The sequence below is a fragment of the Salvelinus alpinus genome, chromosome 1 (genome assembly GCF_045679555.1).
Source record: "Salvelinus alpinus chromosome 1, SLU_Salpinus.1, whole genome shotgun sequence".
Classification (NCBI taxonomy): domain Eukaryota; kingdom Metazoa; phylum Chordata; class Actinopteri; order Salmoniformes; family Salmonidae; genus Salvelinus; species Salvelinus alpinus.
The window spans coordinates 80,181,714-80,209,677 of record NC_092086.1 but is presented as its reverse complement, the minus strand read 5'-3'; the positions used below and the strand labels follow the sequence as shown (position 1 = coordinate 80,209,677).

General features: G+C 41.4%; 1 protein-coding gene across 6 annotated transcripts; it reads right to left on the bottom strand.

The window, feature by feature from the left end:
- Positions 1–782: 782 nt before the first annotated feature.
- Positions 783–27,745, bottom strand: LOC139530828 (ubiquitin carboxyl-terminal hydrolase 28-like). Of its 6 annotated transcripts, none has more exons than XM_071327563.1 (25): positions 27,598–27,745; positions 21,595–21,709; positions 21,362–21,443; positions 20,820–20,982; positions 18,881–18,967; positions 18,336–18,494; positions 18,155–18,225; positions 17,538–17,614; positions 17,118–17,266; positions 14,925–15,052; positions 13,174–13,287; positions 12,650–12,835; positions 12,022–12,245; positions 11,511–11,581; positions 10,996–11,224; positions 9,046–9,360; positions 8,589–8,752; positions 6,673–6,978; positions 4,810–4,905; positions 3,831–4,009; positions 3,535–3,613; positions 2,615–2,694; positions 2,337–2,460; positions 1,783–1,981; positions 783–1,511 (listed from the first exon to the last, which is right to left on the bottom strand). In XM_071327563.1, exons 1-25 carry the CDS (start codon positions 27,616–27,618, stop codon positions 1,336–1,338), a joined length of 3,594 nt encoding a protein of 1,197 aa, XP_071183664.1. In that variant the 5' UTR covers positions 27,619–27,745; the 3' UTR covers positions 783–1,335. The 6 variants fall into 6 exon arrangements, with proteins under 6 accessions (XP_071183664.1, XP_071183671.1, XP_071183688.1 ...); XM_071327570.1 differs by having other exon boundaries at positions 6,673–6,975; XM_071327587.1 differs by having other exon boundaries at positions 6,673–6,975; positions 8,598–8,752.
- Positions 27,746–27,964: the final 219 nt, after the last annotated feature.

The following is a 27,964-nucleotide window of genomic DNA, read 5'->3' as shown; positions in this document are numbered from 1 at the left end:
TATCCATTGATTCTGGAAGAATAAAATGTATAAATGCCTCATGAGCTTAGTTCAACTTTCACACTCCAAATATTTCTCCAATGTTTGTAAACATTATAAATATAAACAAACACTGCCTCATAACATGGTTAAAACAAGCAAGATAACGCTGGAGTGGCTTCGGGACAAGTCTCTGAATGTCCTTGAGTGGCCCAGCCAGAGCCCGGACTTGAATCCAATCGAACATCTCTGGAGAGATCTGAAAATAGCTGCAGCAACGCTCCCCATCCAACCTGACAGAGCTTGAGAGGATCTGCAGAGAAGAATGGAAGAAACTCCCAAATAAAGGTGTGCCAAGCTTGTAGCGTCATACCCAAGAAGACTCAAGGTTGTAATCGCTGCCAAAGGTCCTTCAACAAAGTACTGAGTAAAGGACTGAATACTTATGTAAATGTGATATCAGTTTTTATTTGTAATACATTTACAAAAAATAAAAAGAAACATTTTTTGCTATGCCATTATGGGCTATTGTGTGTAAATTGATGAGGGAAATAAACGATTTAACAAAATGTGGAAAAAGTCAAGGTCTGAATACTTTCAGAATGCACTGTACAATACATACTGTACGTTTTAAGTTGGATGCTAGATCCAATGTACAGTGTTCATTCAATTATTGACAGTGTTTTCTCTGTGTGTGGAAAGGTGACGAGGGGTGTTATAAGGTGAAAGACAGAAATATAGATTGAAAAATGGGTCAGGCACAAAAGAAGACTTGAGAGCAAATCAAGGAGAAAAGAAGAACAGAAAGTTTGAAAGTTTATTGAGCGTCAATACAGTTTTCAAGAAGTGGAAAACAGGAGTGGAAGGAAAGGCTTACATATATAAACAGGAAAATACAAAACAAGACAAAGGAAGCTGAATTTCTAAACACCTAAATCTTCAAGAGCCTGTTGTTCACTGCAATCCTAATGTATCATGGTACATGTAAAATATCTAACAAACAATAAAAAATACTCTTATTTCTTGTGTTTTCACTTTCTTAAAACATACCTAAATAGGTTCAAAGCAATACCTTATTAATGTATAATAAAGACATTTCTCTCTCTCCTCTTGATGTGTCTGAGTATCATATGACCATATAAACTCTGCCTCAAGTCACTCAGAATCTACTTACTGTTCTGATTTAGAAAAATATGGCAAAAGCACATTAAAAAGTAATATAAAAAAACTACTTTGCACTACTATGCAAAAATCCAGTGTTTGTCAACTCTACATGAGGATAAAACATTAGCGATCGTCGGCTAGCGTACCTGTCCTGACCATTAATCTCAGAAGCTGACCTCTGACCCCTTGGTCTTACTTGACAGAGACCACGGAGGTGTTGGTGATAGACTCCATGATGGCGGCCAGGCGGCTGCACAGGTCGTGGGGCACTTTGGAGCGCACCGTTGGTGGATCTTTTAAGACCACCCTCTCTGTTGAGCAGTCCAGAACCCTGGGCAGAAACTCACCCAGCTTTAACTGTAGGGAGTCTGAGAATGAGAGGAAGGGGGGAGAGGAAGAGAAAAACAGAGCTTCCATAAGAGGAGTAAAATACAGTTAAGATGTGTGATAAATTAGATGAGAGGAAAATGTGCTACAGAGAGATTTAATTTTTTTTTATAAGCCTTATAATAACGCAATTATACCTCTCAGTAAAGTGTTACTGAAATCTGCAAACGACAGCAGTGTTGATGTAGATAAACATTTAGCACGGCTTGGATAAAGCCCAGTAAGAACCTCTTCCCCTCCCTCTGTTCTCACCATCCAGGTCCACTTCCAGGTAGGAGCACCAGTGGCTGCGGATAGCCTCCATTGTGTCCAGGTCCTCCTGGCTGACCATGTCCGGCCGGCTCATCAGGTGCATGCAGGGGATAACCGCCTCGTTCATGATGATCAGGCCCTCCTCCACGCCGCTCACCTCGCCGCTCCTGAACAGGGTGGCCGCATTGTCATTCAATTCCTAAGAAGAGGGCAGAAGGGGGGAGGGACAGGGGATATGCATATGCAGTGTCACTACGGAGTCTTTTTTGGATAAGAGCATATGCAAAATGACCAAACTATAGCCAAATAAAAATGTCTAGAGATAAGTGGTCTATATACAGACAAAGTGTTAATATACTATATAGCAGGGCTATTTAACTCCAGCCCTGTGAAACTTTCACTCACACTGAAGTTTAGCCTTCTTATTCTCCATTTATTAACCTTTAATACATCTTGATTTTTATATTACCAACTGACAATATCAGTCTCATGTCCCAAATCTTTTCAAACCAGGTCTTTCACAGTGATGCATCTGCATCATCAGTAGCACTCACTTTGAGACATCTCCTCCTGTAAAGTGCAATAAGTGACTGCTCCACTCCTCTCTTCTCCCCTCTTCTCAGTAGCATGGTGTTGTCTTTGTAGGCGTGGTTGAGGTAATTCAGCGCCTCGCTCACCCTGGTGGAACACAATGATATCACGCCACGTCAGCCAGTCAGCCCACTGATGACATCACATCAGACAGTCAGCCCACTCACTCACTCACTCACTCAAACCACCATACAGGCTGATCACGTAGGGGCAGAGCCCCGGTCGCCATGACAACACCTACTTTCCATGCTGGTACTGTTCCAAGCCCGTCAGCAGGTAGACAAACACTGTCCGGAACAGGCTGTAGTCATCATGCCATTGCTGAGGAGAAGAGCACACAGACACAATCAATGCAAGTTTGGTCTGATTTCCAATGGAGAAAAAAGCCTACCTAGAGTCTTGGTATAAATCCATCCATCAAGGCCTGTGTAATGTAGGTTTATGCTCAAATAAGCATTTTATAGTGTTTAGCTCAAATTGTCCACATGTGTAATGACACAAAGCAACCAGTAATCACTGATCATCTTAGATTATTTATGATTGTTGGAACAAACTGCTTAACAGTGGGGACAACATTTTGGAACATCACAGGTAATGATCATTCATACTACATTCAACCATTTTTATGCCAGTAAAAATGTGTATGCTGGCGACATGATGATCGGTGCCTGGCTGCCAATTTTCAACTAAAAATGAACTCCAAATACCAGAAAAATATTAAATCTACTTTTTGCACAGAGTGAGAGGTTCCCGCGCCATTATAGCTGCCGGACATCTTGCATTTCCCAAAATCTTTGCTTGAAGTAGTCATTTCTAAGCTCCGCAGCCACATGTAGAAGAATGACAGCGTGTCACACAGTGTGACTCAAACAACACAAACAAAGATCTATACACATGCCAGAGGCATTTCTTACTCGGTACAAAAAGTGGATTTAATATTTTTCGGAATATTCTCTAGTTATCCGAGTTCCACCTGCAACTGAAAGACAAATGCCTTCCAAATCAAGAATAAAGAAAGTATCAGCAGTAAAGGTTGGTTGAAAGTAAGTTTACTATGCTTTCAATAGACCATCTGATCAACCTCCAGTACAAGCTAGCTTAGCTATGCTGCTGGAGGTTGGATCTAGATTGGCTAAGGGAAACCTAGCTATTGACACATACCATATATTCCTCCATATCCATATCCTCTGGCTTGATGAGGCGTAGTTTGGCGCGGGCCTCTCTCATGATACTGATGGACCTACACAGGAAGTGATGATTTGCCCCACAGAAATATACTTATGAATAATACTGTCAACTTGATGATAATGTTCATGAAATGCTTTTTAATTGTTCAACAAATAATAATTGTAAAAATAGCATTGCATGTACAACTTACAATGAAATGACAAAACATGAACACATTTTAGTTTTTAAATATACATTTCATTGCATGTCAGAGAGTGGTGCTGACTGACCTGTCGTCGAAGCTGAGGTTGCGGTCGGTGAAGCCATCCAGCAGGGTCCTCTCGATGACGCGATTGGGCGCCTGGTTCTGGAAGAAGTAGACCAGGGCATGGTGCAGGCGCGGGTCCTGCTGGGAAGTGGTCTCCTCCTGGGACAACTCAAACAGACGGGAGTACTCCTCCTGGAACGCCTGAGGAGAGGGGTGTGAGAGATGTTAGAGCCCACTGGGCATAGACGTCATCTCAACGTATAGTTTGGATTTAAATGTGGTTGAGTTGTCAACTCATTCAGTGTTATATAATGGCCTTTTTCCCTCCATTCAGATTACTACCTCTCACTTTTGGTTATTTGAAAATGAAATTATCTCCAAAATATCGCTATTTTTATATAACAAGCAATAGAAAGTTGGTTGCATTTTCAGTTTAATCCACCAGAAAAAGACAGAACAAATATTACAACAAATATTATGGTTAAACTGAAATATACTAATTGATAAAAAAAACATTATTTTTGAAAAACATTTATAAAAATGGTATAATCTTCGTAAACTATATCATAAATAGGACTGGTGGAGTTATGTCACACATGCAGTTAACAAAAAAATGTCTGCTCTATCCAAAATTACAAACAACTAATTGCAGCATTACCACAAAAATGGAGAAGGCAAGTGGAAAGGGGAGAAGGTAAGGAACTTGTCTGTCGGCCCTGCATTAAAGGCCAGAATTGGCTAAAGAAAATTGTGAGAAATAAAAAAGTATACCAGTTTCATTTAAGGACCAAACAATTGATAGCTGCGCCATACAGGTTGCAAAAGATTTTCGATGTACCGATTCCATGGCACATGGTTTATGAACTGTAAAATATACTGTCCGTGAAATTATGTCTGCCAAGACTCCCCTTTATGTACATACATATGTCTCTACAAGAGGAGACTGACAGAATATTTACAAGTATAGCATGGTAGAAGGACATAGACACAAACTACTTTACCTTGATGAGGCCAGCCTCAGGGCCTTCATTGTCAAATGCCTGTCTGGCTTTGGCTATGGCCATAATGATTCCCTGCATAGCTGGAGTGAGCATCCTCTGAAACACAGAACCACAGAGAAGTACAAAGAATGGGCATTAGAGCGAGGCCATGCACAAATAAACTACTATAGCAATGATGCACCTTTCAGGGAGTCATGTATGCTGTATCCATTAATTGGATTGATGCAAACAATCATATTATAATTTGAAGCAACAATCAAAAGAGTGGCATGGCCCAAAATGTATCCAAATGATTTTCTAACCAATAATCAATAGAAGTCATCGACCACGGAACAGCATGCTTTCAATGTATTGGAGTTGGATTTATATATGTACAGTGCCTTCGGAAGGTATTCAGACCCCTTGACTTTTTCAACATTGTTACATTACAGCCTTGTTCTAAAATGGATTAAATAAAATGTATTCCTCAGCAATCTACACACAATACCCCATAATGATAATAATAAATAATAATATTTTTTAAACTGTCTTAAATATTTAAAAAAACAGAAATACATTATTTACATAAGTATTCAGACCCTTTGCTATGAGACTAAATTTAGCTCGGGTACATCCTGTTTCCATTGATCATCCTTGAGATGTTTCTACAACTTGATTAGAGTCCACCTGTGCTAAATTCAATTAATTGGACATGATTTGGAAAGGCACACCTGTCTATATAGGGTCCCACAGTTGACAGTACATGTCAGAGCAAAAACCAAGCCATGAGGTCCAAGAAATTGTCCGTAGAGCTCTGAGACAGGATTGTGTGGAGGCACAGATCTGGTGAAGGGCAACAAAACATTTCTGCAGCATTGAAGGTCCCCAAGAACAAAGTGGCCTCCATCATTCTTAAATGGAAGAAGTTTGGAACCACCAAGACTCTTCCTAGAGCTGGCCGCCAGGCCAAACTGAGCAATCAGGGGAGAAGGGCCTTTATGGTTGTCCAGAAGGACAACCATCTCTGCAGCACTCCACCAATCAGGCCGTTATGGTAGAGCAGCCAGACGGAAGCCACTCCTCAGTAAAAGGTACATGGCAGCCCGCTTGGAGTTTGCCAAAAGGCACCTAAAGACTCAGACCACTCAGACCATGAGAAACAAGATTCTCTGGTCTGATGAAGCCAAGATTGAACTCTTTGGCCTGAATGCCAAGTGTCACATCATCCCTACGGTGAAGCATGGTGGTGGCAGTATCATGCTGTTGGGAGGTTTTTCAGCTGCAGGGACTGGAGACTAGTCAGGATCGAGGCAAAGATGAACAGAGCAAAGTACAGAGAGGAATCTTGACGAAAACCTGCTCCAGAGTGCTCACAACCTCAGACTGGGGAGAATGTTCACCTTCCAACAGGACAACGACCCTAAGCACAAGTGACAAGACAACGCAGGAGTGGCTTCGGGACAAGTCTCTGAATGTCCTTGAGTGGCCCAGCCAGAGCCCGGACTTGAACCCGATCTAACATCTATGTAGAGACCTGAAAACAGCTGTGCAGCGACGCTCCCCATCAAATCTGACAGAGCTTGAGAGGATCTGCAGAGGAGAATGGGAGAAACTCCCCAAATACAGGTGTGCCAAGCTTGTAGCGTCATATCCAAGAAGACTTGATGCTGTAATCATTGCCAAAGGTGTTTCAACAAAGTACTATGTAAAAGGTCTGAATACTTATGTAAATGTAATATTTAAAAAAAATTTTTTAACTGTTTTTGCTTTTCATTATGAGGTATAGTGTGTAGATTGACTAGGGGAATGTGGAAAAGTCAAGGGGTCTGAATACTATCTGAAGGCAGTGTATTTATTTAAATTACGTATGGAGCGACTCTCTACCTCTTCATTGTAGCCGTCATTGTCAGCCTGCACCAGGATCCTGCCCACGTTGGGGATCTCCACCTCCGACACCACGATCTCTGGTTGCTGCTGCCGGCGTCTGGTCGCCGGCGGGGCGTCCTGACCATCCTCGCCGTCTGCCTGGGTGTCGGGTGCTGCCGCAGCTTCCGCCCCTGCCTCTCTGACCCCAGTCTCGCTGTCGGTCTCAGAGGTGAACTCTGTGGAGGGGTCAGGGGTCACAGCTGCAGTCTGGGCCTGGCCATTCATCTCTGCTGCAGGGCTGGGAGACTGTGGTGGGGGGAGCTGCTGGGCATATGAAGTTGACATTAAGTTAGATAGATCAAGTTAGCTGGTTAATGCCAAGTCTAAGGCATATAGAGACCTAACATGCATACTTGTCTGGTACTTGTCTGATAATAAAAAAGGTGTCACCTCTCCCAAACAAAAATTATTATGCTTACACAATAAAAAGCTTAATTGCAGCATATATAATTTAAATAAAATAAAATGATTTTTCTGACTGGATCCCCTTTTGATTGACAAACTGAGTCGTAAAATGTACATTTACTGTGCATTAACATAGTTGGATTATTAAAATAATGGAATGACCATAAACAAAACCAAAAGCACTTCACTACATTGGGATCCATTCGGACTATATACATTGACCACTAGAGGTCGCATCTACACCATTTATGAATAAGTTTGCCGTTTGCGCAGGCAGGTAGTCTGTCCGGCAAGCAATGGAATGTGACACACGCCAAGCGGATTAAAGTTATATTTAACATAAGGCGGGTAAAGTCTAGACATAACATTCAGATACTGATACTACTTGGACAACTTTCTACCAAAAATTAGACAACACAGAGCAACCGCAATATCACAATGGATCCTTGTCAACAGGGAATACACCCATTCTGTTTCATACACATTCAAAAAATTCTGCTGTTACGCAATGTTGACAACAGCCACATCATCAGCATTCACACAAGCATTCTCATAACATTTCACAGGCCTGAAAAAGAGCATCGGTCCAAGCAATCAACCAAACTACGGCTTGGCGGCAGGTAGCCTAGTGGTTAGAGAGTTGGGCCAGTAACCGAAAGGTTGCTGGATCGAATCCCCGAGCTGACAAGGTAAAAATCTGTCGTTCTGCCCCTGAGCAAACCCACTGTTCCCCGGGCGCCAAAGACGTGGATGTCGATTATGGCAGCCCCCCGCACCTAGGGATCCCCCTTTCCCTTGTAATACGCCAGAACTCTCTCCAACTAACCAACCGTACAGTAAGAGGAATAAAAAGCTCCTGTTCTACTTAAAGACTGGCCACAGCTCCTGTGTCCTCTTGACAGTGTCTGCAAGAACCCCCAGTGGTAAACCAACTGACTGTGTGGAATGCTGCTGGGATGACCGGGGGAGGGGTGCGCAGTGACTGACTGCTAAGGCCGTATCGCCTCCAGGGAGGATGTGGGGAAAGGCACTTTGGCCAAACAGTTGGAAGATATTGGGGTATACTAACTACAGAAGCTGTTTAGTCACAACACATCTAGCATGAAAACGGCATACTGAAACAAAAATTAAGCTCACAAGTACAATCTCACAAAAGACGAGAGTGCCGGAGGTTAGCCTAGTGGTAAACAAAGCTGCCTTTGGACTACACATAGCCACTGTCTAAAAGATAAACAATAACTCTGAGAATAACACACTCCTCCTTCTTTCTTATATGTTGTTTATATAAAACTGAACCCATGGGTCACCCTAATGTCATGACTCGCTCCAAAAACATGCAGAAGCTATCACTATGCAACAGGGTAGTAAGAGATATAGGCCTAGGTCTATATGTGTACGTGGCCTAGATAAGAGTATGTGACCGATATTCAATTGGTGCTCAGATGACAACCCCAGACCCCTCTTTTCACCCTGCCCACTTGACTGTGTTCCTGCCCCTCCTTGTCCTCGCTGGTATGTTGGCAGGGCTCTGGCGTGACAGTGACAGCCTGGTGGTCGCTCTCCTCTGGGCTGCTGCCAGCGTTCTCCAGGGACACAGGTACTGGGGACTGGGGCTGGCTTGTTGGGACAGGCTCTGAAACAGTACAAGGACCATGAATGGAACAGGCAACAATAGTCAGAACAGATCTGAAATATTTGCTAGTGCTTAATTGAACAATTGAATTGAATACATTTGATACATTTTATGAAGAGGGAAATTGATTAGTCCCCATCGGTAGACAGACAGGGACAATAGGGCTTGGCCAAATGTGGTGACCATATCATTCAGTATCTGACTAAAAGACAAGGACAAAAACCAACAAACACCGCCACCCTCAAAGAGCATTATCATGTAACCCTGCCATATAAATTGATGTCCAGACTGACTTTCAGATTCCACTGCCGGTTTAACAGCCGACTCTGCCTCTGGTTCCTGTCCCTGCTCCCCAGTGGGTTCCTGGGCAGGTCCAGGTTGGGGGACTGGTTCTGCTGCCTCGTCTTTTTTTTTACTGGGAACACGAGTGGAGGTGGAGGCTGCTGTGGGAGCGGCCGGATCCTGCTGTGGCAGCTGGTAAAACTGCCCTTCCCACTCCCTGAGCTCTTGCTGGAACCAGCGGTTGTCCTCGCGCACGTAGCGCCCGAGGTTGGGTGGCAGAGAGTCCATGCCCTGCATGACCTGGCCCGTCTCGTCATCTGTGTCTTCTGTGGACAGAAATATCATAAATATAAACAACATCACAATGAGCTAACTGTTCACATTCAATAGTAACATAAACTAAGCAGCATATCCTGAAAAGACAAGCAAAACACACTAAAAAACATTATGGAAAAAAACACCTGTTCAGGCTATGAATTGGATATTCATGAATGTATTTATTTATAAATCCTGACAACAGTTACAGTGTGCACAGATATAGCAGGTATACAGTATAGGTGTGGCCAGATATACAGGGCATTCAGACAGTATTCAGACCCCTTGACTTTTTCCACATTTTGTTACATTACAGCCTTATTCTAAAATTGATAATAAAAATTGTAAAAAATCCTCATAAATCTAAACACAACACCCCATAATGACAAAGCAAATTTTTTTTAGATTTAATTGTAAATGTATATAAAAAAATATATCACATTTACATAAGTATTCAGACCCTTCGCTCAATACTTTGTTGAAGCACTTTTGGCAGTGGTTACAGCCTCGAGTCTTCTTGGGTATGAAGTTACAAGGTTGGCACACCTGTATTTGGGGAGTTACACATTCTTCACTGCAGATCCTCTCAAGCTCTGTCGGGTTGGATGGGGAGCGTTGCTGCACAGCTATTTTCAGGTCTCTCCAGAGATGTTCGATTGGGTTCAAGTCCGGGCTCTAGCTGGGCCACTCAAGGACATTCAGAGACTTGTCCCGAAGCCACTCCTGCCATTGTCTTGGCTGTGTGCTTAGGGTCGTTGTCCTGTTGGAAGGTGAACCTTCACCCCAGTCGTAGGTCCTGAACAGGTTTTTATCAAGATTTCTCTCTGTACTTTGCTCTGTTCATCTTTGCCTCGATCCTGACTCCCAGTCCCTGCCGCTGAAAAACATCCATACAGCATGATACTGCCACCACCATGCTTCACCGTAGGGATGGTGCCAGGTTTCCTCCAGACTTGACGCTGGGCATTCAGGCCAAAGAGTTCAATCTTAGTTTCATCAGATCAGAGAATCTTGTTTCTCATGGTCTGAGATTCTTTAGGTTCCTTTTACTGAGGAGGGGTTTCCTTCTGGCCACTAGCACTCTATATCTGTTTTTTATTTTTAATACATTTGCAAACATTTCTAAACCTGTTTTCGCTTCAACATTATAGGGTATTGTGTGTAGATTGCTGAAGATTTTTTTTATTTAATACATTTTAGAATAAGGCTGTAACAAAATGTGGGAAAAGTCAAGGGGTCTGAATACTTTCCGAAGGCGCCATATATAAACAGCACTGTGACATGTCGACTTGCACATGTTGACACACAAACATTTCCGACATTGCAGTCCAAAGTCATTTAGCTGAGCATGACTGGCCTCATGTTTTTGGTCCCTGGCATACATCGCTAGTTCAGTTTGTGGTCATACACACATCCTTCAAAAATGAAGGTGCTGGCCTAAGGAAGGATACCTGAAGAGAACAGAAAGGCCTGCACACTGAATTTGCTCCCAATTACCACCTTTATTGACAACGTTTCGATCCAACACGGATCTTCTTCAGGTCAAACGGACTGAGTGCTCACTTCACAATATACTGTACATATAAATGTTCACCTTGCAAACATAACTCGTTTCTCAGGAGAATGGGGAGGAGGGATACAGGTACCTGCAATTAGGTGAGGCAGCCTGTCGTCGATATACATGAGGCAGTAGGCGCTGGCGTTGGTCATGCCTCCATACGAGTCCCTGACCAGCTCCTCCCAGGAGGACTCGCTGACGATGACGTCGTTGTACTTCATCCAGCACTGGTTGCTGTGGTCGTAGATATAGGCCCAGTAGTGGCCAGCCAAGGCTTGGCCCTCGTGGACGAGGACAGCGTGAAGCCTGTACGGAACCTTCACACACATCAAAACAAGAGAAACTTTCTGTATTGGCATGTGCACACATCAAACAAGAGATTAGGACTAGAAAAGTAAAGTTTTAGCACAAACCGTGAATCATTATAGTCTCTTGTGACAGAGCGGTAACATAATGCCAAATCGAGTACCTGACAAGATTTAGTTCTGGGTTCCGAGATGAATCATTATGCAATGCTTGTGACACATGTTCAATCTAACAAAGTTATATTAGTGTATCACATGCTTTAACCTGACATGGACTGTCAGATAGATGGGAACTTACCTGACACAGACGGTTATCCGAGTACATGCCCTCCAGCGCTTGGCTGACCCTGTCGATGCTGGCCTTTAGCTCTGAGCACCGAGACACAGACACACAGATCAATGCAGTGCACCTGGGGCCGGGCCAGACACACACACACTCTAGAGTAGACACTCTGGGATAAGTGACTGACAGCTAGGGTAGGCTGTCTGCTCATGATATACATCCAAATGAAGAATTATCACAAGATATGTACAGCAAATGAGTATTACCACATATAGCATCAAATCATGTTTAAACAGGTAAACATGCTCTCATGGAAGAGAATCTCGCATTCACTACAGAGCTATCACAGAAATGAAGTGCTATTTGCATGTGAAAATGTCACAGGATGTAGAAGATCCATTGTTCACACTTTGCCCGTGCTATGCATATCTTACCGAGAGTGGCTGTAATAGACAACAAAACATTTCAACTTGAACCCAATTGCAGAGAGGTTATCATTAGTGAATCCAGGTGTAAGTGACCGTACCGTTCATGTTGTTCTCCATCTCTGTCCTCCAGCGCTGCAGGCAGGTCTTGACGAAGCGCAGCTCCTCCTCCGTCACACTGTGGGGGGCGGGGTGAGGTGGGGCGTCCATGGGGGGTCTGCACTGGGTGAAGGGCTTGTAGATGGGCATCCTCTGGCTAAAGGAGGGCTTCTGCTGACAGGTGGAGCTGTCGGACGGGCCTGCGTCTCCTGGCTCATGACACTGACTGAGGAGACCCACAGAGGAAAGGCAAGATGTCAACAAATGGGGTTGGCATACAGTGAAAACAGAGTGGGTGATGTACATAGGCTAACAGGTAAAACATTACAGGGGTGATTTGGTAAATCTCATATCTGAAATCATTTTAATATTTCCCATCGTTTTTTACTAGGAGTTTCAAATGTATTCATTGATTTTCAATTATCCCCTGAATTGACTGACTTCACATTGACATTCTAGGTAGGAACACGTCAAAGTGTTTACTCTGTGACTAGAGCTGGCACTACAGTTACATTGACTAATAAGGAGTACCGGTAAGTCGTGACAGGACTAGATATCGTGTAAGCACTAGAAACTTTTACATGCACACATAGCCTTGACAATTGAGACAGTTGTCCCAGAGGTCCTTGCCTGGTATCGTCAGGGTTGGCGTCTGTGTGCTGGGGGTTGCTGCTGGCGGGAGTGGGGGAAGAGGCAGCCAGCCTAGCGTCTTCAGCAGGGGACACACTGGTGGGCTTAGTGCAGGCGAACTCCAACATGTACTGTAACATGTCTGCCAGGGGATAGTTTGTCGGCCCGGAGCCATAGTTTCTGTAGCTGGAAACAGAAGGAGACAAAAAGTTGAACTCATGGTAAATTGGTGACAAACAGATTTCATCAAAAAAACATGTCAGTCATGATTCACGAGCAGGACATTTCCTACGTGAATCAAAATACTCATATTAGAGAAACACTGTGTGTACGTCAGTTTTTCTACTAACTCATGGTTTATTCACTCTCAGTGGACACATTTGGAGGTATCCATCCTGGTGCAGTCATCAGTGAAATCAATAAAAAATTTGCTAAAAGAGCACAGTTGTCCTCCAAAATGTGTATTGGCGTGTACCTGATGTGTCACACTGCTTTACAAACAGTACACTCAATAGTAAACTCACCATTCCAGTTTCTGCTGCAGGACCGTGAGATGCTCCTTCAGGCGCTTCACCTCTCCTCTCCTGTTGTGGGTATGCTCATTGTTCTTGTGAAGGTATCTGTTTGCATACAGTAAACTTAGTTTACCACAACAAGAGTTTATTTGACTCTGATTCCCCAATTACAGTATCACCATTACAATGCAATACAATTCTCAGTCTACTGTAAATGCATGCTGATACTCAATATATATTGAAGAGTTTCTATCCAAAACGCTATATTTCCATTTTCAGAAACGATGGTAAATGAGCTTTTATTTAAATGATTTATGAAAGAGATTGGTGTGTTTTTTCACTATCTAATCATGGCATGAGGTTGTTCAATGACAGTTATGAATTTGTTTAAAATCTAATCACTTGGTTTAATTTCAGAGAAACATATGTTTTTTTTGCAAAACGCTATATATTCCGCCTCACTCTCAGAAAAATAAAGTAGTACTGCTAGGTTTTACACAGTCAAATGTAACAAATAACTACTTAAAAAAAATATAAAGAACTTGATAAATGACATCAATAATTAAACAAATAAAATAATAATCAATATAATAATATGAGATCTGTTTGTAAAACACTGACATTTTAGTCATTTAGCAGATGCTCTTATTCAGAGTGACTTACAGTTAGTGCATTCATCTTAAAGATAGCGAGGTGAAACAACCTCCATACAGTATATCACATACCGTGGCATTTTGGAAATAAACTCTTCATATGAATATATATGTTTAGATACATATTATAACACATATACACTACCGATCAAAAGTTTTAGAACACCTACTCATTCAAGGGTTTTTCTTTATATTTACTATTTTCTATATTGTTGAATAATAGTGAAGACATCAAAACTTTTAAATATCACATATGGAATAATGTAGTGTTAAACAAATCAAAATAGAGTTTCAATATAAAGCCATCCTTTGCCTTGATGACGGATTTGCACACTATTGGCATTCTCTCAACCAGCTTCATGAGGTAGTCTCCTGGAATGCATTTCAATTAACAGGTGTGCCTTGTTAAAAGTTAATTTGTGTAATTTCTTTCCTTCTTAATGCGTTTGAGCCAATCTACAATAGTTTGAGCCTGTGTTGTGACAAGGTATGGGTGATATACAGAAGATAGCCCTATTTGGAAAAAGACCAAGTCCATATTATGTCAAGAACACCTCAAATAAGCAAAGAGAAACGACAATCCATCATTACTTTAAGACATGAAGGTCAGTCAATACGGAAAATTTCAAAAACATTGAACGTTTCTTCAAGTGCAGTCGCAAAAACCATCAAGCGCTATGATGAATCTGGCTCTCATGAGGACCACCACAGGAATGGAAGACCCAGAGTTACCTCTGCTGAAGAGGATAAGATCATTAGAGTTACTAGCCTCAGAAATTGCAGCCCAAATAAATGCTTCACAGAGTTCAAGTAACAGACACATCTCAAAATCAACTGTTCAGAGGACACTGCGTGAATCAGGCTTCCATGGTCTAATTACTGCAAAGAAACCACTACAAAATGACACCAATAATAAGAAGAGACTTGCTTGGGCCAAGAAATATGAGCAATGGACATTAGACCGGTGGGAATCTGTCGTTTGGTCTGATGAGTCCAAATTTGAGATTTTTGGTTCAAACCGCAGTGTCTTTGTGAGATGTTCTAAAACTTTTGACCGGTAGTGTACACAGTTTTAGCTTTTTCACAAATGAATATCAAGCAGCTCACCTGTCCATATAAATGATTTGTGGGAACTCCAGTTTCTTGTGAATCTTCTCTGGGCGTCCTAACGACTGGTTGAACTCAAACCTGGACAGTTCAAAGGTCAACACTGGTGGTAACTTTGAGAACCATCTCTGGAACAGAGAGAATTCCCATCCACATGAATATTCCCATATACTGTACATTTCTATGTATATCTACACTACCATTCAAAAGTTTGGGGTCACTTAGAAATGTCTCTGTTTTTGAAAGATTTTTTTTTTAAATTGTCCATTAAAATCACATAAAATTGATCAGAAATACAGTTTAGACATTGTTAATGTTGTAAATTACTATTGTAGCTGGAAACGGCAGATTTTTTATTGAATATGTACATAGGCGTACAGAGTAGAGGTCGACCGATTATGATTTTTCAACGTCGATACCGATACTGATTATTGGAGGACCAAAAAAAGCCGATACCGATTAATCGGCCGATTTTTTAAATGTATTTGTAATAATGACAAATACAACAATACTGAATGAACACTTATTTTAACTTAATATAATACATCAATGAAATCAATTTAGCCTCAAATAAATAATGAAACATGTTCAATTTGGTTTAAATAATGCAAAAACAAAGTGTTGGAGAAGAAAGTAACAGTGCAATATGTGCCATGTAAAAAAGCTTCCTTGCTCAGAACATGAGAACATATGAAAGCTGGTGGTTCCTTTAAACATGAGTCTTCAATATTCCTAGGTAAGAAGTTTTAGGTTGTAGTTATTATAGGAATTATAGGACTATTTCTCTCTATATGATCTGTATTTCATATACCTTTGACTATTGGATGTTCTTATAGGCACTTTAGTATTGCCAGTGTAACAGTATAGCTTCCGTCCCTCTCCTCGCCCCTACCTGGGCTCGAACCAGGAACACATCGACAACAGCCACCCTCGAAGCAGCGTTACCCATTATCAGCAACCATCACTCCTGTGTTCCAATGGCACGTTGTGTTAGCTAATCCAAGTTTATTATTTTAAAAGGTTAATTGATCATTAGAAAACCCTTTTGCAATTATGTTAGCACAGCTGAAAATTTTTGTGCTGATTAAGGAAGCAATAACACTTTCCTTCTTTAGACTAGTTAAGTATCTGGAGCATCAGCATTTGTGGGTTTGATTACAGGCTCAAAATGGACAGAAACAAAGACCTTTCTTCTGAAACTCGTCAGTCTATTCTTGTTCAGAGAAATTATAGCTATTCCATGCGACTCCGGGATGCTGGCCTTCTAGGCAGAGTTCCTCTGTCCAGTGTCTGTGTTCTTTTGCCCATCTTAATATTTTATTTTATTTTTATTGGCCAGTCTGAGATATGGCTTTTTCTTTGCAACTCTACCTAGAAGGCCAGCATCCCGGAGTCGCTTCTTCACTGTTGACGTTGAGACTGGTGTTTTGCGGGTACTATTTAATGAAGCTGCCAGTTGAGGACTTGTGAGGTGTTTGTTTCTCAAACTAGGCACTCTAATGTACTTGTCCTCTTGCTCATTTGTGCACTGGGGCCTCCCACTCCTCTTTCTATTCTGTTAGAGCCAGTTTGTGCTGTTCTGTGAAGGGAGTAGTACACAGCGTTGTACGAGATCTTCAGTTTCTTGGCAATTTCTCGCACGGAATAGCCTTCATTTCTCAGAACAAGAATAGACTGGCCATTTTGAGCCTGTAATCGAAACCACAAATGCTGATGCTCCAGATACTCAACTAGTCTAAAGAAGGCCAGTTGTATTGCTTCTTTAAATCAGGACAACCGTTTTCAGCTGTGCTAACATAATTGCAAAAGGATTTTCTAATGATCAATTAGCCTTTTAAAATGATAAACTTGGATTAGCTAACACAACGTGCCATTGGAACACAGGAGTGATGGTTGCTGATAATGGGCCTCTGTAAGCCTATATTCTGTAAGCCTATATTCCATTTTTAAAAATCTGCCATTTCCAGCTACAATAGTCATTTACAACCTTAACAATGTCTACACTGTATTTGTTATAAATTTTATGTTATTTTAATGGGCTTTTTTTTGTTGCTTTTCTTTCAAAAACAAGTACATTTCTAAGTGACCCCAAACTTTTGAACGGTAGTGTATATTACATTAACATTTAGATTTGGCTTAAAACTCACAACAACATTCAAAGTAAACATAAAGCTAGGAATTTGGTATGCTCACCTTGCTGCCAGATGAAATGGTTTGATCCGGATGGAGGGCTTCAATCTCCCCCTCTACCATGGCACCTTCCAGACATTCCTCCAAGTTGTTGAAACCGTTCACTTGTAAGGGGTACTGGCCAAACTGCTCGATGTTGGATAAGGTCTTACCTAAACATGGTCAAACATCAATATTAATTGACAGAAAAAATACTGATGGCATAAGAAGGGTGAGGAGTTTTCTTCACGATGGGACCACAGGAAAATCTCTGGGGCCTAGTTAAAGGCTATATCAGGTTATGACAAAAGTCATAGCCCTTGATAGTGAAAAGAGTCATAGCCTAATAACTAGAGTTTTTCCTGATCAGCTCATGTGATCAGGAAATACTTGAGGCTCCATAGTTGTGTATAACCAAAATTAAAATGTCCATTCTATCCTTACCCTCATGTGTTCTCTCTGCCACAAATGTCCCATAGAAAAGCTGAACCATTGGATTTTCTTTTTTATCTTCCAGGCTGCTGAAGATAAGATGTCACGTTCATACCTCAAGCAACTCAATATCTGACGTACTGTACTTCAATACAGAGATAATACCGATACAGGATTTTATGGAATGTCAATGTCACATACACTAGTTATTCCTGATTATTATTTGACCATGCTTGTCATTTATGAACATTTTGAACATCTTGGCCATGTTCTGTTATAATCTCCACCCGGCACAGCCAGAAGAGGACTGGCCACCACTCATAGCCTGGTTCCTCTCTAGGTTTCTTCCTAGGTTTTGGCCTTTCTAGGGAGTTTTTCCTAGCCACCGTGCTTCTACACCTGCATTGCTTGCTGTTTGGGGTTTTAGGCTGGGTTTTTTGTACAGCACTTCGAGATATTAGCTGATGTACGAAGGGCTATATAAAATAAACTTGATTGATTGATTGACTAGTTGAACCAACTACAACAACAACAATACTGTAGCTATGGCATCTTAGTTAGCTATGACAATATGTACTTTAAGTGCTCTCGTACAGCGCTGCCTGTTAGGGATCAAATTCTTGACTTACTTTCCATTGGCAGCCAGCTGAAAGGCATCTTCAAGCCAGTCAAGGAGTTTGTGGGTGAACTCACTCACATCCTAGAATGAACACATATATACATTAGTTGTTGTAAAGTCGTGGCAATGACCCAAGTGTGTGTGTGTGTGTGTACGCATTGACACAAGTTTGTGTGTGCGCGTGCATGTACCTGTTGGGCCTCAGTGTGTACCTGTTGGGCCTCACTGGATCTGAAAGCCTCTCTCAAAAGCTCGACGGCAGCAGACGGGTCCACAAACCTGCGAGTGGAGCCCACCATGAGAGCAAAGAGACAGCGCAGCTCCTGCATGAAGGCTATGTTCCTCTTGTCCTGAGAACACAGGCATATGTTAGACTTCTCTCACTTCACAGAGCTGCAATGGAAAACCTGCATAACACTTTACAGTTTTCAACAATATCTCTACATGCAAAGGGGTTGTTCAGCCCAACTTTCATGAGCAAATATAAACTCTTAAAAATGTATATACATTTGTATAACATTTGTTTATAACATGTACACTGTTTATAAATGGTATATCAATGCTTATTCAAGGAAGTTAGTATAGAGTGTTACACATCATCTTTATGCACTCTATAACCCTCTAGTCTAGTTTCCTCTCTAACACCAGCCAGCCTTCCACTGACTCTTCAGTCTCTGGGATCCAAAGGTTCCCTACTCTATTCCTTGGGGCTCCTGGCCCTCCATTGGACACTCACCGAGTGGCTCTTACACTTCTCCAGGATTCGCTCAGACAGGCAGTAGTTGAGTACCAATCTGCGGAACACGGGCAGGTGGAACAGGGACTGAAATAACAAAATGAGATTGGTCACCTTTCCTTAACACCGTCTTTTCATTTGTAAAATGTAACTGTCGAGGATACTTAAGGAGGTTTTAACACACAAGAGTCACAGTTAAGCAAACAAAAGAAAATGCCACTGAGAATAATATAACTGTTTTGTGTGATATGGGGAGATGGTGATTTTCCTCTCATAACAAGACAAATCAATGTGATTGTTTTCTATTTATATAAATTAGTGACATGATGCTTCATTGATGCTGGGGAGCTGTAGTATGTTTTATTGCTAAGTCTTAACTCTGTGTAACATATACAACACAAAATAATGGAGTATTACGTGCAGTTTCGAAGCGACAACAATATACCAGAGTTTTTGATCGCATTATGCCTATGTGTCTTCTCAACTTTCTCGTTTCCCAGAAACCCAATTACAGCTTATCACAATCTTACTGGAAAGCGTACCACACCAGATACCACAGAAATATGAGTACACAGCCACATGGAGGTCATTTAGTGAGTCTCAATCAAACTTTCTATGACCAAATTGTGATGAAAATAGTCCCAAAAAAGCGCAAACAAGCACAATCAACAGAAAATGTCATCCGGGTTTGCTAAAGAAAAGGTTGGATTTAGAATGCAACTATTTCAAACAACTTCCCAGCCACTCAAAATGTGTGCATTCCTTCCTATCCCTTGATGATATTCCTATCCCCTGATGATATTTCCTCTGGGTTTTTAGTGCTTTTTCGATGTGACCCATATCTGAATGAAATTAAGACAAATGAGCATTCCCATTCGGCCTAATCTACCGATATAAACTAATTTCAGTCCAGGCTACAGAGTTCATCGCCTGCTCTATCATCACAACACTGCACTATTTAATTACCCTTGCAGTCTATCAATATCAATGAAGGCTTGAATTTCAGCGGGGCCACCTGATAGGCCCAGCTAAATTCAGTCTGGAATGGACACTTAATAGTATTAGAGCAGCAAGAAGCTTTTGCGTCAGGAAAGTAAAAACCCCACCACCGCACCTCATCTTTCCCCATCCTCCTGGTATTACCGATAACTCAATTAGCACAATATGGCTTGATTGTGTGGCAACTGGTTGAAAATAGATGTTCTGAAATGTTTGGTTTCAGTTGAGAGAGCAGGGGGAGAAGTCAGGTAATATCTCTTGACAGAAGTCGACATCATTCAGCGAATTGGACACAAACAAACGTGTTAGGGGCCTTCTCTCCTAGTTGTAATATTTTGAACCAAGTCACACGAAAAGTTTTGAAAGGTTTCAGAAAACAGAGAGAAGTTGTACACATGGCCACCACATAAACACCACTTAGGAGGTGGTGGAGAAAGTCAAGGTCGTATTACAGAGACCAGAGGAGTCCTAGAGATTCTGCAGACCAACACAAAATTAAAATACAACCTTTACTGTACGATATCAACCTTGGTAATTGTCTCAAGACGCTTCAAATGAAGGTTGACAATTACCAACTCCCCAAAGTTCCAAACTTGATAACCATATAACCTTTACATAATGCAAATGCTTGTTAACAGCCAAGGGAAGAAGCTCATAGGAAACAAAAACAGGTGTGTAAGAGAGAGACAGAGACCGAAAGAGAGAGTCACAGCCAGGGCCGACTGGTGATATAACAGGTGGGCCTAAATGGCACAGCATTAAGATCCACAGCACAAACCCAGAATTTTCCACTAAAATTGTTATCCTGTTCATATTGAGGTTCTCATCTCACTGGCACAATTCTCTTTTACTTGTGCATATATTTTGTGTATATTTTGCAGTGCAAGCTCGAGAGCAGACTCTCTTAATAACACACAGTATTCACAAAAAGTTATCTCACCTGTATGACGGCACTGAACCAGCAGGTGTTGCCCATGTTGTGGATGCCCACAGGCCACTCATCCTGGCGGATCCAGTCTGCAGGGCTGCAGCTCTCTCCCTGGGCCTCGCAGTACTTCCTCTTCACCCGTGCAGCCCTGTCCTCCACACTGGCGTCCAGTGCCCTGGTACACACCAAAACATGTCACTCATCAACTGTAGGCAATGGTCTGATTGAGTTACACCTGGGTTGTGTTCATTGGGCACCAAATGGAAGAAAACTGACTCAAATGGGGAGGGAGTACATGAACTTGTCCAATAAGAAATGCTCATTTTTGTTTTCTGTTACGAAACGTTTTCTGTTGCGTGCCCCTATGAACAGGACCCTGGTATTTCACTGTCATCCTTTTTCGTTTACGTTATTTATTGCTCATACCACTGTGTTCACTTCAGATATGATCACTTTTTAATTGAGAGATTACTTAATTGGTGACTTTGTTCAGCAAGAAAACAGCAAGGTAAGGGGCGATAGTGAGGTACTGGACTACAATACCACTACTATACCTGTTGAGCTCTATCTCCTCAGCCTGGGATTCTTGCAAGCTGAGCTCGATGGCTGTCTGAAGGTCATCTTTAGGTGGAGCCCCTGAGGACATTTTAGAATGAGTCACAACACAAAGCATAGATTTTATGTATTCAACATCAGATATCAGTTTGCATTGGGAAACAAATAATATTTTTTGTTTATCACCAGACCCTCAGCATTTTTCTCCTTTCCTTCCCAAATTCCGGCCTACTTTTCTGGGTCTCCCTGTTGGCTTCTGTGTCTGCGGTCTCCTCAGTCCCCTGGCCCTCCTCTGGAGGCTGTGTGGTCAGCAGTCCAACAGCATGGCTGATGTCCCCCTGGCTGACCTGGTATCAGAGAGAGTGGGCATTACAATGGGACCTTTCCAAGAACTATAGCTCTACCCTGGCCTTGTGCCAGTCTGTTTCTGATAACTCTGACTAAAGACATAGCAGCTAAAGCAGAGATAAACCGTCACCTTAAGTTTCACCTCTACGTGACTGAGTCCTTCTAAAGGATCTGTTCCAATGGGGACAGAGAGAAATAGGTTATCTAAAGAGTCATAAGCCTGGTGAGGGAGCCAGCTGATAAAGATGTCCGGGACAATGGACACTATTTTACCATTTAAGCAGGTAAGTCACTGAGAACTAATTTGCAATAACAACCTGAAATCTTCATAGCTCATATGTACAATATGCAGGTTCTCTTTTCAACTAGTTCATACTCATTGACTAATGGTGTAAGCATGACATCTCACAGTTGTAATCTTAGACACTAATTCAGGGGCGTCAAACATATGGTAAACAAAGAGTGTATTCAAGAGCATGTGTTTCAACTGATGGAGGGCACAACGCAAAAAAGTTTGACAACCCTGTTCATAAGCTTTTAAATGATAACAAACAACTATCTTTTCCAGTGACAAAGACATGGATGTATCATGGTATGGTATGCAAAATGGGTGAACTTTGAGCACATTTACCTCCTGAATGTATTGGCATTCAGGTCCAAAAAGTCACTTTCTGACTACTTCTTCCATGGGAAAACATGTATGGAAAGTTATTTTTAAATCAAAAGGGATGGAGGAAACCTGGCACCATCCCTACGGTGAAGCATGGTGGGGGCAGCGGCAGGGGATGGGAGACTAGTCAGGATCGAGGAAAAGATGAACAGAGAAAAGTACAGAGAGATCCTTGATGAAAACCTGCTTCAGAGTGCTCAGGACCTCAGACTGGGGTGAAGCTTCACCTTCCAACAGGACAACGACCCTAAGCACACAGCCAAGACAATGCAGGAGTGGCTTCAGGACAAGTCTCTGAATGTCCTTGAGTGGCCCAGCCAGAGCCCGGACTTGAACCCGATCTAACATCTCTGGAGAGACCTGAAAATAGCTGTGCAGTGACGCTCCCCATCCAACCTGACAGAGCTTGAGAGGATCTGCAGCGAAGAATGTGAGAAACTCCCCAAATACAGGTGTGCCAACCTTGTAACGTCATACCCAAGAAGACTCGAGGCTGTAACCGCTGCCAAAGGTGCTTCAACAAATTACAGAGCAAAGGGTCTGAATACTTATGTAAATGTGATATATATCTTTTTATAAATATATGTACATTTACGAAAAAAAATATATATATTTTTTCCCTTTGTCATTATGAGGTATTGTGTGTAAACTGATGAGAAAAAAAGCAATTTAATACATTTTAGAATAAGGTTGTAACGTAACAAAATGTGGAAAAAGTCAAGGGGTCTGAATACTTTCCAAATGCACTGTATACAGTACCGGTCAGAAGTTTGGGCACACCTACTCATTCAAGGGTTTTTCTTTACTTTTACTATTTTCTACATTGTAGAATAATAGTGAAGACATTAGAACTATGAAATAACACATATGGAATCATGTAGTAACCAAAAAAGTGTTAAACAAATCAAAATATATTTTAGATTCTTCAAAGTAGCCACCTTTTGCCTTAACAGCTTTGCACACTCTTGGCATTCGCTTCACCTGGAATGCTCTTCCAACAGTCTTGAAGGAGTTTCCACATATGATGAGCACTTTTTGGCTGCTTTTCCTTCACTCTGCGGTTGAACTCATCCCAAACCATCTCAATTGAGTTGAGGTCAGGTGATTGTAGAGGCCAGGTCATTTGATGCAGCACTATCACTCTCCTTCTTGGTCAAATAGCCTGGAGGTGTGTTGGGTCATTGTCCTGTTGAAAAACAAATGATTGCCCCACTAAGCGCAAACCAGATGGGATGGCATTTCGCTTCAGAATGCTGTGGTAGCCATGCGGGTTAAGAGTGCCTTGAATTAAAAATTATTTACAGACAGTGTCACCAGCAAAGCACCCCCACACCATTACGCCTCCATGCTTCACGGTGGGAACCACACATGCGGAGATCATCCATTCACCTACTCTGCGTCTCACAAAGACACAGCGGTTTGAACCAAAAATCTCAAATTTGGACTCATCAGACAAAAGGACAGATTTCCACCGGTCTAATGTCCATTTCTCGTGTTTCTTGGCCCAAGCAAGTCTCTTCTTCTTATTGGTGGCCTTATTGGTGGCCGTTTCTTTTCAGCAATCTGACAATGAAGGCCTGATTCACGCAGTCTCCTATGAACAGTTGATGTTGAGATGTGTCTGTTACTTGAACTCTGTGAAGGTTTAATTTGTGCTGCAATTTCTGAGGCTCGTAACTCTAATGAACTTATCCTCTTCAGCAGAGGTAACTCTGGGTCTTCCATTCCTGTGGTGGTCCTCATGAGAGCCAGTTTCATCATTGCGCTTGATGGTTTTTGCGACTCCACTTGAAGAAACTTTTAAAGATTTTAAAATGTTTCATATTGACTGACCGTCATGTCTTAAAGTAATGATGGACTGTCATTTCTCTTTGCTTATTTGAGCTGTTCTTGACATAATACGGACTTGGTCTTTTACCAAATAGGGTTATCTTCTGTATACCATCCCTACATTGTCACAACACAACTGATTGTTTCAAACAGAAGGTTTTGGGTAGTCTTTCTGTCAACCCAGAAGATAGTTATCATGATCGCTAACTGGCTCCTCGAAGAGAATGATAGACAAACGCATGCACCACACAGACATACAGGGGCAATATTGCTGGAAATTAATTGGTAGATAATGTTACCTTTGGCTTTTTAAGCCAATTGAGGATATTAGGGGTGGGATAATGTCAATGTGGATTTGATGGGATGGTATGCAGAGAATGTGAGCGGAGTGGAATGAGGAGCAGATTTTTTTTTTTATATTGGCCCGTTGGCCTTCACTCCAATTTCGCTTCTTTGCCACTCAGTCACAAGCTTTGGGCATGTTCTGCCCACCATTTTCATTTCCTTTTTAATTAGGCATATTATGTTGTATTTATTTAGCCTATCCCACCACTAAAGTGCAGACTTATTGATACGAGTCGAGAAATAGGTCACACAGCCTGTGTAATTGATAGCAAGACAAAGAATGAGCCCATGCAGCAGCATCGGAGACGTTTTGATTTTTATACAGGATATTGTTAACAAAAGAGTTTGTAACAGTGCTATAGTTGTCTACCAACTGTAAAATTTGAGTCAAAAGTATGTGATCAAACAATCAGAGAAAAAGCAAGTTGTTTTTTTATAACAACCACTGCATTTCATCAGCTAGGTCCTTGTTTAATAGCCTACGACATGTTGAAATGTTGAAGCTTCTTATGATAGCCTACATCAAAGCCAAATGGTACATAGTCACAAAAGTAGATGGGGTGTTTGTTAAATTAACTTTTTAAACACACAATGAATGGAGGGAATTTGGAGGAGCAGTTCTTTTCCCTGTGACGTCTGACTGATCTTTTGCCAAGCAGGGGAAAGGATTTTGAGCGATGCGCAAAGACCGCTCCATGAGCGATGAGTCAGGTTTTCGACTGGTCCACTCCACTCACATACTCTGATAGTATGGGAGCTTGAAGTATCTGATACTTGTATGATTTGTTTATCACAGTTTGTGGTGGAACGTGAAAAAGACATGCACTTTCAGAATTGTTCGGCGAGCTACTCATAGGCGGGCTAGCTCACAATCCAACTGTTGGAGACCCCTGCTGTGGATAAATCAACTGTCCAGTAGTAGGTGCTGCCCATCCTTAACCATGGAAACACATGTCTTTAAATTAAAATCTATGTATTTTTCTTATAGTAAATGTCATTGTTTTTTTTACAAGTCAACAAATAAAAAACTGTGAAACCTATAAGGTTTATACACTTTCTTATAATACTCATAGATGACTCGTTATTCATATATTTGGTCTCACATATATCATACCATATCTTCATAGGGAATTCACCACAATCATGTATTCAATTGTGTATGTAATTTAAGGCATGTAAGTCACATAGACAAATACACCATTGACATATAAGAAAAAACATATTCTTACCAGATCCTTATTAGATTTTGTACAAATAATGTTCTTCGGCCATACAAGATTTTTATTTGATTTGTATGATTATTTTCCATATGGGCAGTGCCAGGTTGAGGGAACAAAGAAATATGATGTGCGGATTTCATTTCTAGTCCATATTTCGAGGTCAATTTTTAACTGGAGTAGTGTCGTTGGAAGTAAATAGGAGTCTATGTGAGGCTATATATTCCACCACGTACTCTAACCCAATGTTTCCCGAACCGGTCCTGGCCCTGCACATATTTGATCTATTCCAACACTAAAACACCTGATTAGTTGTCTAGTTGAATCAGGTGTGCTAGTGGATTAGATCAAAAATGTAGAACAGCTGAGGGTCACAAGGATCAGTTCGGGAAACATTGCCCAAAACAATTACAATGGTACTACATGAATGGGATGGAACCAACTAAAATGTTGCTATGCCCATTGTTTGCCAGTTTGCAAGATCAGATAAGTCTCACATAAGTCCACAGCCTGGTAAATATGTTCAACATCACTCACTCATAGTGTACAGGAGTCATGATCCATTTATACCTAATACAATATAACTTAAAGTATCCTTAACCAGCCATAGCTGAGGTTTTGAAATGATACACCAGAACAGTAGTGGCTAAACAGTTAAAATAATATATATATATATATATATATATATATATATATATATATATATATATATATATATGTGTGTGTGTGTGTGTGTGTGTGTGTGTGTGTGTGTGTGTGTGTGTGTGTGTGTGTCAGCTGAAAGGCATGAGGCTATATAAAGCCCCCCCCCCCCAATAGCAGCAGGTGGAAATGTCAGGGTAACAGTGTGGCAGACATATATGGAGAGCTGTGGTCTTGGTCAGCCTCTATTTTGGGCCCTGAAATGATAGCTAGGGTTTAAGTGACAACGGCAGTGGATGTTTTTCCTGACATACACAAAAAGCCACTTGAACCCTAACCCAGATTACTGTAGATAGGACATTAATTGTGGTGGGGGGGGGAAACACAGTTATGTCAAGCTATAAATGGGGGCTATAAATGGGCTAGAGACATGTTGATTAATTACTAGCCAAATAGTGGACCAACTCACTAAAACTCTATCCCAAATGCCATAAATCTTATCATGTACTTTGTGAAACGTAATGTGTAATTTGCCTGGCCTTGCATTCCACTGTTACAAAATAGAATAAATAACCAATAGATACAGTGAGCAAATTAGTGTGAAACACAACAAATGGGAATTGTTTATGATGAAACATAATGAGTTGAAGCTGGTGGGGTTTTGTTCGGTTAGTAGGACACTAGCAGACTAAACTCCACTCCATGGTGAAGTTCATCATAAACTTTCTTCACCATGGAATGGAGTTTGGTACGCTAGTAGGATACAGGTATATTCCAAAACGATGTGTAGGCTATGCATGTTGTTAGTGCTTTTGACAGACTACCTTTCGCTAATTACAGTTATTGCAAAGATTTATGACAATAACATAACTATTTTTCCACCTGGTTGTTGTGATACGTTGAACGAGACGCCATTTCAAACATATTTGTAGGTCAGACAGAATAATTTGTGACAACAGTTTAGAAACAAATAGAATCTCCCACACTTGAGATAAGTTGAAACAAATGTGTCATTCACTGTTTCACAAAGGAATAAGGTCGTGTCGTGATATTATTTAGTGGCTATCCACACAGAAAATGTAGGATGTATCTCTTTTGGTTAGTTAACGATCTCATGCAAGGTAGAAGTTTTTTGAAATGTCACTTGTTGCATTTTCATTCCACTCCGTTACTTAGTGCTCACCGAATTCGTTGTTTTCCCCATGTTCACTCTGTTGTTCAACTCTCATGGCAGAAAAGGCCGAATGTCTTGTTTATTTCCCCCAAATGACTACACTTCGGATTAAAAAAAAAGTCCATCTCTCAAACAGCCACACCCAAGCAGAGCTGAGAAGAGGGTATTCGCCTGTCCAAAAAACGGGCGCGCGCAACCAACGTGGGTGCGCGCGGTTACGGCAATGGACAAATAACCTTCAGACAAATTATTGATACATCATTACAAGGATAAATAAACGTTAGCCTAAACTGTTTTGAAATATGTGCACCTACTGTATAGGCAAGGGGGGGTTCTTCCAAGGAATCTTTAGTTGAAGCTCATTTACTGCATTTCT